We start from the raw sequence: 16,308 nt of genomic DNA on the forward strand, positions 1-16,308 counted from the left end.
GGGAAGAGAATAATGAAGGGAAGGATTAAAAATGATCTGCAATTAACTAAGAACACCTGAAAGCTGAAACGGGTTGAAACACATTTTTTGTCCAAAAAGGAAAAGAGAAGAAAAGAAAAATTAAAGAAAAGGAAAAACCCCTGCAACGTTGATAGCATCACATTATTTCCTTAAGCTACAAAAAAAACCCCCAACAACCCATAAAAGCAGAATTCTGGCTGAGAGGAAAGCACCTCGCTCGCCCTCGCCGGGACGTGCAGGGTGAGGGATGCACACCGAAGCGCTGCTCAACAGAATGTGGAAGGCAAAAAGGTTGGGGTGGTTTTTTTGTTTGTTTGTTTGTTTTTTCCCCAGAGAAACAGTTTCACTGACAATTTGATTTCTCTACTAGACAGGAAAAAAGTAAAACAAACCACCCAAAAGCCAACCTCAAAACGTGGCGCACCAGCAGGTTTATGAAGTGTAATTTGCACAGGTAAGAGGCCGAAAAGAAAAAGCAGCAGCTGCACAGAGGGATCAAACTGAGGGGGTTTCATGTAAAATATTCTGAAGTGCAGTTATCTCAATGAAAGGAAGTTAAAATGAAAATTTAAACACTAAAATAACATAAAAATATTAAAAAAATAACAGTATCTCCAATAAAAGGAAAAAACCCCAAAAGAATCAATGTTGGGCTTTTTTAATTAAACAAATCAAAGACATGATTTCTGACTTTTGCCAGGGGGGGGAAAAAATAGGGGAGGTGGGGTGAGAGAGAGAGAAAGAGAGGAGGATGATTTGTGATGTGTTCTCCATAATCTCTGTATCTGGCTAGGAACATAAACTTGTGCCAAAATAAAAGCCTTTGGGAAGCACTGACACTTTAGTATGCTCATGTATAGGTCCACATTAGGTTAATATAACTGTTTCTCAACTTAAAAAAAAAAAGAATAAAACCAGACACACTTTTATTAATGGTTTCTAAAGAGTTGTACATAGGGGGGGGGGGGAAATAAGAAGATACAAATTAATGCAGATTCACTTGGGCAAAAGTAAACTACAATGTACTTAAAGATGCCACAACTTAATTTCCCCTGCACGAGAAGAGATATATTGGAGCTGAAAGCTTTAGTCTGTCCTGATGCCAGCATACAGCACCAGTAGACTTTCAATTTTGTTTCTCAGAGTCGAATTTAATATCAGTTCTAGTACATCTATCAAAGTGGGTATGTTTATTCTTATTGTTTGTTTCGATTCTGGCGTTCCTGCAAAGAGAAAGAAGAGTTGCAAGTTAAATTTTTTTAACTCCTTTATTCCAACAAGCAAACAAACAAAAAAGTTGTGAAATTGTGTAACAGCACTGAAGTACCCCCAGATAATGATACTGCTGGTTAAAAACCTTGCTGCTGTGTTTTGTAAATAGAGTGGACACACCTGACAGGCCCAAGGATTTGAGAGCTTGAGTACAGCTTTAAGTGGAAGAGCTGCACAGTCACTTCAAACTGACTGCATATGGTCACAGCAAGGAATGGAGAGAATTACCAGCATTGCTAGGCAGAGTCAGGGCCTGCAGGACTCTTGATTTCTGGATTATTTTAGCTGCTGCAGCAGAAGCATGACCAATGCAAGGGCAGAAAGGAGATGGTGGATTGGTGAAGTCCACAGGAAGGAGGCGGTGTATTTTACAGTTGGACTCAATGGTCTTAAAAGGTCTTTTCCAACCTTAATGATTCTAGGAATGGTTAACTCCATAGGAAGGTGGTGGTGGACTGGTGAACTCCATGAAAAGGAGATGCAATGGTGAACTCCACAGAAATGGTAGAATTTTCAAGTACTCTGGTCTAGTGGAAGGTGACCCTGCTCATTCTAGGGAGGTTGGAACTAGATGATATTTAAGGTCCCTTCCCACCCAAACCATTCCAGGATTCTGTGACTTTGGAGTTTAGCCACATTCACTAAAAGTAGGGATTTGAGCTCTCTAGAAATTCCGGGAGGCTGTGAAATACTTGACAAGCCAAGGGGTAAAAATAATAATAATATATATATACATTATCAGGTGGAAGAAAAGTTCTGTGATTCTGCATAGTCTCATAAAAACCAACACAACCAGACTGAATGACCCCAGAATTTCCAAACACTTTCTAGTACAGAAGCTAGTAGGGTCTCTGAGGTCTCAAAAGTCTGCTATGAACAGATACTGGACACAGGTAAACTAAGAGATACCTGCAGGCATCCCTCAACCGCTCTAAGTCTTCACTGAGCTAATCTGTGCTTTCTCAGCAAAGTCATGCCTCTGCTTCCATCTGGAGCAGAGCCTCTGCAAAGGGCTTAAAAAGTGAGCAACACAGTAACAAAAAAGGTGGACGTTATCAGTAACTGTTTCATGAGCCCCCTAAGATGTAGAACAGGTAGGAGACAGCAGGGTAAGTTGACTAAAATAAGCTGCTGTATCTTCAGGTCAGTGTATTTTTCCACACAGACTGAACAGAAAGGGTTCAGCCTTTGCATTTCTCTTTTCATCCCAGACTGCAGAGCGCAAATCTGGCAGGTAAAAGACTTTGTGTGCTGTACTCAAAAGCATCAATATGGCACCAAATCCTACTTCAAGCAAGGAAATTGTGAATAGGTTAAGTGTAAACAACAGTCAACTCCTAGACTAACGCCTTCAGATTTCACTTGTTTTGTGGAAGCCACATACAACTCATCTCAGAGTTGGTTCTGTTGTGGTGCAAAGTTTATCTGCAAATATACCCAAGACTAGAAACATAACAGACTGTACTTCCTGCTTCAGCTGGTCACAGCATAAAATTAAATGAGGGTTTGTTTTTTTAAATGGAATATATTGATTTTTGCCTCCAGGCAGAATATTAGTATTTCAATTTTCATAATAAAATGAAATCAACACACTCTGGTGTAAATTTGCAATCTATGACTTAGAAGAAAAAGAAAAAACTTTTACCAGACCATGTAAAGTGATATAATTTGCTTTAAAATTTAAAAAAAAAAAAAAAAAAGGAAAATAAATATATCTATATTCCTCCTAGCTTTTAACTACTGATTTATGAGGAACTGTCAATGATTGTAATTTCTTAGTGGCAGAGTATCAGAATGTATTAGGTGTTATATGTTCTTAATGAAAAGAACTTTTGGCTGCCTGATGTTTCAGACAAAAGGTGCTTAAAAGAATCTAAACCTGAATTGCATCAACCCCATTTTCAGACTTCCTATAAACTAATCATTCTATCCACTTCCATTTCTAAGGTGGCAAATCTCCTTTGGTCTGCCTTGCAGTCCTACCAAGCCTGGTCTTTCCCTCTGCCACCTTACATAACTTCGTTTTAGTTTTCTATGGGGTTATCCACTGTCCCTCATAATTCCACTTCCTTTCAAAAAAATCAAAATTTTCCATTCCCATGGCCTAGTCCCACACAACTAGAAGACAGGCCAGCAACTGAGACTTCAACCTGCTATCCAAAAGTCTGCTCATGCATTCAGGACTCAGCTCAGGCTTTATAAAGCACTATTTACTGAGTAAATTACTAAGCAGTTCCTCTTACCTTGCTACTTGCTTTCTCTCTTGGGGACTAATCTGAGTCTTGCCTTTAAAAAAGCATCTGAAATCATATAAACTGATGGAACAGTTCTTTGTGCTCTTGAGCATGGCTGCTTTTTAGCTCTAATCAAATTCTTCTCTTTATACTGCTATTAGCATTACAGCAAGGAAGAACAAGCAGTTCTGTAAGGAAGTAACAAAGCTTTGCTCATGTTGGTTCTGAAGATCCATCCCGAGCTCTGGTATCTCACAGGGGAGTTTGCTGCTGCACACTTCTCCTTCATGACATTAATTATGTCTAGTCCTCAGACACAGGGAAAGTGAGTTTTCACAAACCCTGCAGAAGCTTCCATTTTGGAAACAAATTGCTGTTCCCCTCACCTCAGTCTGAAGTAGCTTTCAACCCTCCTTCTCACCTTTATTTGGTAAGGTCAGCGGGATGGAAGCACTCATCTTCCAACACACAAATATAAAGCTATCTCCACAGCAAAAAAAACCCAATTGGTATTCATTTTAAAATATAAATGTTTTTAACTAGTTTGGGGGGGGGGGGGGGGGAAGGACATTCCCTCCTTAAAAGTTCTGTGTCAAGTGTATTTTCTTTGCAAGCTTTTAGTCATTACAATGTTGTCTTCTAAAGTTAACTCATGCATGTTTCTAGGGAACGTTAATGATGTCACATTACACTGCATTTTCTCTTTCAAAAATTCTCTCGCATGTTGCAACATTTTTAGCTTCCAAGAGCCTGAGGTTATATCACCAAAGTTTCTCTCCTTGTGGACAATGCAGTGACTCTGGAAACTGACTGAGAAACACTGGGAGAAGGGTATGGAGAGATTTCATGCCATTAATTTTCTTGGTATTTCATTCCAGAAACCAGTATCCTTCTATAACTCCTTTCCCTGGTTCTGGGTCACCAGACTGGGCTTAAACAGTTTATTACTGTGGCAAATCAAAAGCTGGACTTACATTCCAGCACGAACAAATCTTCTCTCAATTCTAGATGATGACACAGTCCTTAAGCAATGCTGGCAGCACTGATGAATCTTTGGCACTTTAATGAATTTCATCCAGCATTAAACCTGCCAAATCCTCGTCTGATGATCTGGTGTTACCAGAGGTTCCTGGGTCAGTTGAACTCAGAACACACGCTGGAGCTTCCTCTGCAAACGTCAGTTAAGGACACGCTGGCTGGCAATAAACTGCAACCACCTCAAGAGAGGAGCTGAAGTGCTAATGGATGCAGCGCACAGATGACATGAAGACATTCTTCCCTACTAAATATTTCTATGTACTTGAAATTAAAGCATTCAAGCTCTCCATGAGATTTTAAAGAATTCTGGCCCTTGTCCAGTCCACAACTATGGTGAAATGGAAACACAATGTTTCCACAGGTAATTTTGGTGCTACATAGAGTTTAACGAGTAAAACCCGGCACCCTGACAACCAGTTAAAACGACACAGGCAACCACCTGAAAACTGTCAGTTAGGTTGTTCAGCTAACTGCCAATGTCTTCAAAAACCACTGTGATAGGAAGGTTAACTTTGTGTAACAGGAAGGCTTCACCTTCCACAGCACAAACTTCAAGTGTGTGCATATCCTGCAAAGAAGTTCTACCAATCAGCTGGACTTCTAAAACTCATTCAGCCAGTGATTGTCTTTCCAGACAATAGCTTTACAGAACACAACCTGACAAGCAGCATCTTATTTTTCATTGCAGTTCACTGCTGATCTGCTTCACCTCTCTAGCATTATTACCTCCCTCACCATACTCCAACTACTTGTATATTGTCCCATTTTCTGAGCTACTCAGAGCAATGGAAGAAATGTTAAATTAAGACTTCAGAGTTCATTTTCAGAATGTGTCACACAAGCCACAGGCTCAGTTTTACATTTAGCAGAAAAAAATAAATATATATATATATTAAAAAAAAATCATTATTTTGAAAAACTGATCCTGTCAAAAAGCAGTGAGCTGGGCAAAAATATTCTGTCAGCACCTCAGCTAAAAGTGGGGAATAGCTGTCTGTAGTAGAACAAGCCAAAGCAGGATCAGCCCAGTAGCTGACATTAGGCCCCGGAGCTACCCACAAAGCAAAGTTCAGTAAGCAGCCATTGGGTGTTCCTTAGGCCTGCAAGTTAATGCTTCCAGATGAGTTCTCCCATCACTTTCCTAGCACTCACTCCTTAAATACTCACATTATCCTCCCCTCCAGACCCAGAAGCAAACCACAGAGAGACTCAGCACTGAAAAAAAACCCAAACAAACAAAACAATGGTCCCCACATGCACTGCAAATGCTGGGCAACGGAGCTCAGGCCTTACTCTATCCTCCATAAGGAAACACCTCTCAAGATACAGGTCACATTAAACATTGAATTGCTAATTGTCTGCTGAAGGAATGAAGTGTTGAAGTGAAAGCTTTTAGGTTTTAGCTTGTGGAGCCCCACAGGGAGTACAAGAGAAACACTTCAGATGTGAAGCTCTGCTTCCCTGCTGCGCTGAGCCATGCTACACACATCATAAGTTATGGCGAGGAAAAGCTGAGCTAAGAAGTTCTTCAGACACTGACCTCCTTTTCACTCATAATTTAAGGGTACATTCTGTCAAGAGAATTTAAAGCATTTTTTACCTGCATTTTTAAATGGCAATAAAACCTTTAAAATAGCAACTTTAATTTAAGCCTCAGGAACATGCAATAAGTCTTTGCTTCAAAAACAATCTGAAGCAAGTGTGAGCTGCACTTAACTGGACTGTCAATAAATGCTTGACTGGAAATGCTGCACAAAAGTCTATCAAATATTGTCAACATTAAGCAACTTGAAGTGTTAATTAGCTAGGAATTACACATCCTAACACCTAGTAGCTTGTCAGTCCATTACTTCACAACTTCCTAATTAGAGAAGGGCATTCCTGGAACTGAGATCATGGGATGGACAGGGAAAGATCTCTCTTAGGGTAGACCTGAGAACCACAATAAAAAGGTTTTTAATACACTTTCCCAGTTACCACCCAAATCTCTTACTACATCTTTAGCTACTGCCCAAATCTCCCTTACTACATCTTGGCTCAGTACTTTTCAAGATTTAGTAGACAGATTAGACCCAGGAACTGGAAAACCTTTATTTACTCAAGTAAGACAGCAGCAAAACCACATCTTTCTAGCACTATTTCAGCAATCTTATGCAACTCTTTCTTTTCCAAAGAGATCAACTGGACAAGATCAGGCTTCTTGCTCTTCGAGGTGATGTACAAAATTTCAGATGCTAATACAGGTATCAATTTTGATAGCCCAGTGCCAGTGACATAGTGTTAAAAAACCCTCCATTTAAGGCAAAAAACTTGCATGGCAATCCCTGGTAGAATCCAATTCTGCATCAGAAACTATTCCCTAGTTTATTAATCATTTTAAGATTAAAAGATTAGAACTCAAAAAACAGAAAGAGACATTATGTCCTTCACCTGTCTGGTTTTGTTAGCTAGGAAACCCAAAAAAGGACCAGTTTGTTTTCTGTGTTGTTAAACACACACAAAACCACCAAGCTGTGGTATATGAAAAGCATTCCAAATTCCTACTTACATTTTCTCCACCATAGCAGCCTCCACATTTCATTTTCCCCATATCTGTGTATAAAATAAATGTTTTAAGAAGTTTACCTTCCGCACCACCTCCTCCTCTTCCTGGCGCTTTTCATAATGAGAAAAGTCATCAAAGATGGAGGTCGTGTGCTTGTAAGTAGCAATAATTTTAAGCACTTGTTTTGCTTTTTCTAAGGGCACCTCCTGTGTGTCACGGGAGTTTGTAACGGGTTTGTTGTCATTGTTCTCCAGCCTGATGTGTCGGAGCTGGTTGTTGGGCACATCCTTCACAAAGATCCACTTGACATCAAATTTCCCCTTCCACTTGTCCTGAGACCAGACACCTGCACTGGTGCCATAGTCCACAGGTGATTTCATCTCTGCTACTCCACAGAAGTGTCCACTACCATTGACACTGAACAGCAAGTAGACTGGACCCTTGCTATTCATGGACCGAAAAGCACTGTCCAGGCGCTTGTTGCCGTGTTCTGTACTACACCAAATAGAATACTTAATGGAACGATGAATATCATCCTCAGAATAGCTCTTGATTATGAACACACGTCCATTTTTAAGGTTCCATTCAAAATCTTTAGGGTTATAGCTGTGAGCAGCTTTCAGTTTTTCAAGGACAGGATGGGACTCGCCACTTGGAAGAGGGTTGGGCTGGGTACTGCCAGCTGAGCTGCTGTCATTCCCGGTTCCTCCGCTTTGGCCAAAAGCTGCATTCCTGTTGCGAGGAGCTACCCAGCGGTTTTGGGGTGCCTGCTGAGGTGTCTGATACTGAGGCTGAGTCAATGGAGGAGGCTGAGTTGGAACAGGCTGAACGATTTGTTGTTGTGGCTGTGGAACAGACTGAGGAGAAGGTATCTGTTGGGGGGCAGGAACTTTTGCCACAGGACCCTTATTGTCCCAAGTCCCTATGTCCATATTATGCTTTATAGGTGGAGGAGGCAATGCTCCCCCGATTACAGGTCCAGTTTTTGATTTCATTTTAGGCTGTGGTTTCGCAGGCTTGCTAGCTATAGCAGCCCAGGAGGTTGGTTTAGATACTGGCAAGTTTACATTAGATCCACCATTACCAGAGAGGGTACCTGTCATCCCAGCACTGTTGACAACAGACCCTACTGTTTTCACCGCTGAAGTTGTAACGTCTCCACCAATCTTGAGTCCAACCATTCCCTGTTCAATACTGTTCATTCCAGGAGCTTTATTTAACGTATCATTATGAAATCCTGTTTGTCCATCCACGATGGTACCACCCAGTGAACTAGGTGGGTAGCTGTAACTGCTCCCATAGGCTGAACTTTGAGTCTGCTGTCCTTGGGATCCGCTCGTTCCCCAGGCTGAGAAGGCAGGATTTTCAGGGAAGAAGTTAAACCGGTGCTGGTAAATATTATTTCCCAGGCCCCCAGGCTGTCCAAAAACAGCATCGTGCATAAAATGATGATCTCCATTACTGAGCTGTCCATAGGTGGTGAGATATGGGATAGGAGGATCTCCTCCTGTAGACCATGGTGCTTCACTGAGAGAATAGGGGAACCCAATAGATGGTGGATAATAACTGGACAGATAGGGATCAGTCATTGATGGATAGCTACTGTTCTGTTAAAGACAAAAAATAGGGGAACTTTAGACACAAACCCCCTTTCACTTATAAATAATCCCACCACTCTTCATCACCAAATAGAAACAAACAGAGAGAAGGTACTTTATGTTCTAATTACAGATCATAGTTCACACTCCCAAGATGCAGGGCTAAACTGTAGGATCTGAGCATTTCTAACCAGGACTAGTGGCTCACAATGAGGTTAGTACTGAGATTTTGAAACCATGTAAACTCAGTTACATTACTAAGGGTGTTTAGTGGCTGCTCCTAGAATTAATCTACCAATAGCTGAAAATATTACAAGGAACTTATATAACAATATATTTTGTGTCTCATAAAACTAAGGAACAGCTTTAGATCACTATATGGAAGAAGTGTTAAGTTAAACTAATGCGACAACACATGTAACAGCAAACACGATTACAGTCTTCATACTGGAATTGTTTTGAGGGTGCAAAACATACCTGCAGTGGTAAAACATGCAAAAAAAACCTTCTAACAGATAGGAACACAGAGAGATCGCTAAGCAGCACCCCAAGTTTGGTGTAAGCAGCCCCAACAACTACAAGCTGAAATGCAGGTGACTGTGTACTGGAGACTAGTGCATGGAAATCTGATGTGCTATGTACCACCCAAACTGAGAAAGACCCTACTCAGCCTTTCGCAAAGGTCTCTTCCTCCCTCACTAGCACAGTTACAACTGTACAAGACATTTTCTCACAGTCCTTCCACACAGGCCACCTTTTCTACTCTATGAAACAAGAGACTGACTGGGTACAAACCAGCAGATCCCCCTCAAATTCCATCTTTCCCTCCTTAGCTCAAGCAGAGAAGCCATTCATTCCAATGTCAATCTTCTGCTGACCCCTGATTTTGCAGCATTCTGTATGTTCTCATCTTCAACAATGCAAAAGAACAAACAGAATATTCTAAAATAGGTTTTATTCCTCTTTAAATAAACTTGAAGCATATTTATTGGAGACTTTCCAAAGCAACACTCCAACTGTAATTACCAGTGAGGGGGAAGAAGGTCAGCATCTCCTGTTAATGAGTCAAACAGCAGCTCCCTTTTCCTTACTCACAGAGAAAGATTATTTTAAGAAGAGGAACTAAGATTTCTTTCAAGCTGCAAGATTTCAGACTTGAAAAACAACCCACAACTATTGGCAAAAATCAGCAAAATTGCACTGGAACTTCAGTCATCTTTCAAAAAATATCAACTATTTCTCAGCTCATTCCAAAAAATGAAGTAAAAAACCCACCCCACACCAAAAAAACACACCTCCTTGCTGAAGATAAGCACAATATACACAACTGATAGTGAATTTTACTGCTCATTTTTCAACAACTCCCTTCTGTGCCACCCCACAGTCAGAGTAATTCAAGATCCTTCCCTTCCACACACAGAATGATCCCATAAAATGCCTCCAAGACTCACAGACAGTTCTGTAACCACTTCTCAGATTTAAAAAGCCTAATCCAGCATTCTTGAGTCAAAAGAAATTATCTCAGTCACTATTCCTGCTGCCTTGATTTAGGTGCAAATTCTACCATCAATGAGAGGTGCACAACCCACCTTCCTATGAGAAAAGCTTCCAAAATGCATCCATTTTTTAAGACTCCCAAGCTAAAATAATCAATATTTAGCATATAAAAAAAATGTCATTTTTCTGAATGATTTGACTTCAAGATTGCTATGAATCACATCTTGAAGCAGCAAGAAAATGCAAAACCAAATGCAGGCAAAAAGAAGACATAATCTCTGAAAAACTATTGATCTTCACACATTCTACAGATCTAGAATTTATTAAGACAAAAAAAGAATAAGCTGAATGATTCTAGGGTTCTGTAAGCCTAGCCAAAGCAGGTGTTTTCTTCCAAAAAAATCTTTCTGCTAAGGGATTCTAGATGATTCCTGAGGCTGTCACCTCCCATCACACAGCCGGCAAAGTTTCCAGAAGGTTTCTAACAAGATTAAAGGAAACTTTCAGCAGGCATCTTCACAAAACATTCAATCTATTTTGACTGGCTTTGTGCCAGCATGTAAAAAAAACCTGACTCGAGTGCTTCACTGTAACAGCAAAACATTGACTTCAACACACTCAACCTTGATCTTTCTGCCTCCTTTATAGTTTTTTGTTATTATCATTGGAGAGAAAAAACAAAAAACACCACACAAACAAGTACAAGCCATCCCAATCATTCTGTTAATGAGGAAGGGAATCCTCCTTTCTCCCAAGGCATGCTGCTTGCTAGTAATCCTTGGAACTCATGAATAATCTTTTGAAAGCTGAAAGAGTTGGGATTGTTCAGCCTGAAGAGAAGGCTGCAGGGACACCTTAGAGCAGTCTTCCAGTATTTCAAGGGGTCCTATAGGAGAGCTGGGAAACCAACAAAGGCATGAAGCATCAGGGCATGAGGTAATGGCTTCAAACTGGAAGACACTAGGTTTAGATTCCACAGGACAAAGAGATTCTTCCCTGTGTGGGTGCTGAGACACTGAAACAGGTTGCCCAGAGAAGTTGTGGATGCTCCAAGCGTCGAAAGCCAGGTTGGATGGGGCCTTGGACAACCTGGCAATGTCCCTGTCCATGACAGGGGGGTTGTAACAAGATGATCTGCAAAGTCCCTTCCAACCCAAACCGTTCCCTGATTTTGTTTCTGGATGAGGTGATATGGGGTATGCCTTCCTTGCTTTGTACACCAATACTCTACTTTGATCAATTCCCTCTGCACATGAAAATGTTTTATAATGAAAAGCTATCACAGCTCAAATTTGACCTGTATTAACCACTGCTACTTGAATACTAGAACCTTTAGGGAAAAAAAAGAAGGAGGTACTACCTAAAAAACAGAAGGCAATTATATTCTATTTGCTTGTACAGTATGCTCAGTAGTAATTTTGAAAACTCATTTGTGTTTTTGGAAGATGAAATTAACATAACATTGTCAACCTACATTTGATCTTTGATGTCAAATACACTGTTGTGTCAGCTGGGCTTTTAATTTCTGGACTATTTTTTTAATTTCTTAAGGATTTTCTAAACTACCCAGTTGGTTTCCCATCTTTAAGTCACTTGCATTTTACAGTCATTTTCAAGGGCTGAATCAATCTGACTGAATAAGTAGATAATGATGTTCTGTTCAGAAACATGGCTGTTTCCAGTACAAAAATCTCACATCCCTAATTAATGCCACTGTCACTTTCCAGTTAAAACTGTAAGACAACCTACACAATTGTTTCTTGTAGCATGCCAATTTCTCACCACAGCATAAATAACTCTGCCACATTTCCATGTGAGAAACCTTTATTAGAATTATGGAAATTCTAATAGTCACAGCAATTTTTCTATTTCAATATAATAACTGGGCTTTGTTGATCACTAAGACAAATTTCCTAGAATTAAACTATAACAGTTAGGTCTGCATTTTTTCCATATGAAGTGATAGTTGGGTCTGTATGTTTTCCATATGAAGTGCAATGTTCAGTTTCTTACTCATTAGAAAAGCATATTTGGGGTTTAAGTCATTAAGAACTGCATACAAATGTGATGAAGTGGATTTTCAAACCATTAGAGGAAGGTGAAAAACTCCGTTTCTTTCAAAACTAATTTGGCATTATAAAGGGAAATTTTCCTGTTTTCCCCCAGGTTTCCTGCTTTTCTCTCTGCTACAGTACATGAAGTGCAGAAAAAAGGGAGTGTTTGCCCTTAAATCATTTACACTCAAGTCTGCAGGACACATCTATGCTGCAGGTGAGTTTAAAGCTTGGCTAGGGAACTGGAACTCACATAGTGCAGAGCTCAGTTCATGTTATGTAGCACTTGGCCTGACTTCTACAGTGCTGTCTAGATAGCTTTGCAGGATGGAAACCGGCTCAAGTGTATCTATATTGTGCTGAAGTTTGCACCTTTCCTGAAGCCATGATCCAAACCAAACCTATAAAAGTCCCATCTATCTGCTCTAACAAAAGTGTTAACACACCTTGAAGTCAAACAACACACAGCACATGAGTTGATACCAGTTGCTCTGGTGTTCAAGTTTAAATCAGTTTCCATAAATGAAGCAGAACAGCACGTTATATACTCAGGGGGGTTATGGCATGTAGAATAATTTCCTTTTGCAAGCAAGCTCAGTGATGTCACCAATATTAACAGTGGTATCTAGCAGCTTCAGGCTGAATTCTAAATTGCCCTCTTTAAAGATAACACTTAACCTTTCTGCCAAGAAATAATCATGTATCTCAGCAGGTCTCCCTCTAAAATGGCATTTTGTATGTGTGAAGTATTTTGTATCCTGTGCTTTTTCACTTTAAAGCTGTGATTGTTATGTCAAAAATAACTTCAAACAGAAGGTATTTTCAATGATAATGGTATTTAAGTCATGGATGTTGATTTGATGTATGTTAGAATGAAGTGGATTATGCTGAGAGTTTACATTAGTGTCCTAAAATAATACATCTTTAATTCTTCAGATATTTCAGAGGACAGGAAAGAACAACAATATTTGCTGAAGTGGAAAAAGAAAGCTGGACATCTCTACAAGCTGCCTTGAAAGCATCCAAACCAAAGTTCAACCATAGTAATTTCTAGGATTATACAAATTACACAAATCAGGAGAGCCCAAAAGCAGAACCTTCTAACTCCCACATGCAATTCCTCCATCAAAGAACCCCGAGATCAAGTAGGCTGTCACAGCCCAACCCTCTCAATAACCTGCAATTGGAGGAGCAATCAGCAGACACTAGTTAGAGCATTAACTTCAATTTCACTTGTGGCCATCCGGATATGCAGAGTAATCTTAGCTTTGTGAGCACAAATGCTGGTTGTATTAGCAAGTAACACAATATGCCAGTCATTTCTTTTTCCATTTCTATTTAAGGAATTTGCTCCCTCGACATAATCCCATGAATTGAGTGCCAAGAGCATGCCAAAGAAGAAAAAAAAAAAAAAGGTTAAAAATACACTAACCTGATTTGACTGCCCAGAAAGGTAAGGTTCAAAATCGTTGTCGTGAACTGTATCCTTCTGGTGTAATGAACCATTTTGTACTGCAAGAAGAAGGGGACAACATGTTGTAACACTGCTTAGAAGCACTTCAGCAAAGAGTCCCTTTAGTGTTTCACTCCTCCTTCACAGCATAAAGACTCAATGACCAAGGGGTAACATTTTTCCCTGCACATGGTTTCTCTTTGCATTATTTTATACACTACTATTCAGTAAATTTAAACATTAAATATATTCTACAGTCAGGAGTGAAAAGACAACTCCTGTGAACTAACTCTGAATAAAAAAACCTGTAATTATTGACAAGAATTTAGTGGAAAAAACAACATTGGAAAACAGCATCTATTGTTCTGGTCCATAATTAGAACTCTCAGAAACTAATTTACACTTCTCCCAGCATCTGTTACTTGCTGCTTAAATTAAGTTGGCTAAAATAAGATTAGGTGAGGTCACATTTAACTATGAAATAATGGCTGCTAAGTGCCTTCTTAATATTCTGGTATTTTTCAGCAGAATTTAAGTCTCCATTTTCTCATGTGTAAAATACAGACATTTATCACAAGCAAAGGGCTACCTAAGCATAAGTTCATGTGTGAAAAGCATTCAAAAGCTATTGCTGAAAGATGGCTCAAACTGAAGCTGTTCTTAGGGAACTTCAAATTATTTCCTTTGTTTCAAGTTTATGAAAAGAAGGTCAAACACATTAAGTGACAGCTGCTTTACCTGTTTCACAGAACAGCTGAAGTCAAAATACCACTATAGCAAATCAGCTGTTTAACAAACAAGTTTGGGAATTTCACAGATTCCATTTACCAGAGTATTACTGCAAACTTTGTCAGGGAAAGAGAAGGGGGGGGGGGGGGGGGGGGGGAAAGAGCATTTACAAACACAGGAACAGGGTAAAGCTTTATGTAACTAGATGTAGGTGAATTTTTAAGGCAGGTTAAGATATATTTAAAAGCATTTATGAGTTGAATACTGTTAGTCTGCAAGCCTAAACAGTTATACACTCATCAGCAACCCCAATAACAATCAAGGTATTTTCTTAGATAACTTAGCATTAAAATCAATCTCAAATGAAGCAGAGGAGTAATGGTAAGAGGCTTATTATTTCATCTTTTAATTTTAAATTCCTTAAATAATTGTGTAGGCTTACATATGACACCTGGTACATATATCACTCAACAGCATCCCAGTGATATAGTTGCACTCATACAGCAGGAAGAGACTGTAAGTATGTAAAAATAGATGTTGAATAGGCAGATCCTGCTGACTTTATGTGGAAATCTGCTTTATTTTAAGAAACTGAAGGCATTATTATGTTTAGCACTAACACATAGTCCTCCCCACTGTAAACTCTTTAGCATTAAGTAGGATGCAAGTGAGCTTAGATGAGTAAGTTTATGTTATTTTTGAAACAAAGGACAACTTCCCTTGTTCCAGATGTTATTCACGGGGACTAGGAACAACACTCTTCTGCTCACCCACAGGTGCTTGTGTAATTAATCTGTTTCAGTAACGATTTAACTAGATCTCAGCATGATCCTCACCTTTATTATCCTGTCCTTTCGGTCTCTTGAGAAGCCACGACACATGATTGAGTGAAGGAACACAGTGAAAAAGAAAAGAAAGGAAATTTAAGTTAGTTTCGGGAAAAAGCTTACAATGCTACTGCAAAACACACAGCTTTTAAGGATGGATAAAAGGCTCATAAAAATGGCTTACAACACACCAAGGCTTGCTTGAACGGGGGCTGAGGAGTTATGTTTTACGTATCATTCAGCCCTGGCCTTCCTTAGAAATGGCCACGGCTCTCGAAAGGCAGTAGCCCCGTGCAGTGCTCACGGGGGAACTTAATGAGAAACACTGGTCTCCAAGGAAGCAAAGAAGGAGAAGAAAAAGCCTCTCGCGGGCCAAACACAGGTACAGGCCTGCAAAGGAAACCCCCCGCCCCCGGCTGGGTAGGAGGCAGGCCCGCGCTTCGCTGCTTACCTGAGGGTCAACGCTTGTGGCAGACATAATTCATGTACAGGGCCGCCGTGGTTCAGCAGAGAGCGCCGGGGGGAGAAGGCAGGGCCCGCTCGGCGCTGCGCGGAGCTCCGAGGCCTGGCGGAGGGGCGGCGGCGGCGCCTCTCCCCTCAGGCGGCGGCCGGGGAGGGGAAGGGGCCAGGGCCGAGGGGGAGGGAAAAGGGCCGCTGGCGTGCGCGCCGCCGCTCGGCGTCTCCTCGGGGCAGGGGAAGAAGCCCAGGGGACAGTAGACCGGCACCGGTCCCGCGTCTCGCTTCACCCTGCCGGCCCCGTCTCTTCACATACCCCCGGGCCGAGCCGCCCGGGCCTTGCCCACCGCCGTCGGGCCGCAGCGAGGGATGGAGCCGGAGCCTCTAACTCCAATGGCGGCGGGCGCCGGGCTGCGGTGACGTCAACGCTGGGAGCGCGCGGGGCACGCCGGGAAGGCGCAGGCGGGGAGGGGGAGGAAGGCGCGCGGAGCGCGGCGGAACGTGCTGCGCGTGCGCGTGCGGGTGGCGGGCTGGCGGTGCCGCGCGCGGCCTCTCCCGCTCGCTTCCCTTTCCCGTCTCATCGG

The 16,308-nt window shown here is 41.2% G+C and overlaps 1 protein-coding gene across 2 annotated transcripts; it reads right to left on the minus strand.

The window, feature by feature from the left end:
- Positions 1 to 983: 983 nt before the first annotated feature.
- Positions 984 to 16,135, minus strand: YTHDF1 (YTH N6-methyladenosine RNA binding protein F1). 2 transcript variants are annotated; one of them, XM_009909953.2, is made up of 5 exons: positions 15,720 to 16,135; positions 15,278 to 15,302; positions 13,692 to 13,771; positions 7,191 to 8,717; positions 984 to 1,244 (listed from the first exon to the last, which is right to left on the minus strand). In XM_009909953.2, the coding sequence occupies exons 1-5, from the start codon at positions 15,744 to 15,746 to the stop codon at positions 1,218 to 1,220; spliced, it is 1,686 nt and encodes a 561-aa protein (XP_009908255.1). In that variant the 5' UTR covers positions 15,747 to 16,135; the 3' UTR covers positions 984 to 1,217. The 2 variants fall into 2 exon arrangements, with proteins under 2 accessions (XP_009908255.1, XP_054029564.1); XM_054173589.1 differs by lacking the exon at positions 984 to 1,244 and having other exon boundaries at positions 7,092 to 8,717.
- Positions 16,136 to 16,308: the final 173 nt, after the last annotated feature.

The sequence above is a fragment of the Dryobates pubescens genome, chromosome 26 (genome assembly GCF_014839835.1).
Source record: "Dryobates pubescens isolate bDryPub1 chromosome 26, bDryPub1.pri, whole genome shotgun sequence".
Taxonomy (NCBI): Eukaryota; Metazoa; Chordata; class Aves; order Piciformes; family Picidae; genus Dryobates; species Dryobates pubescens.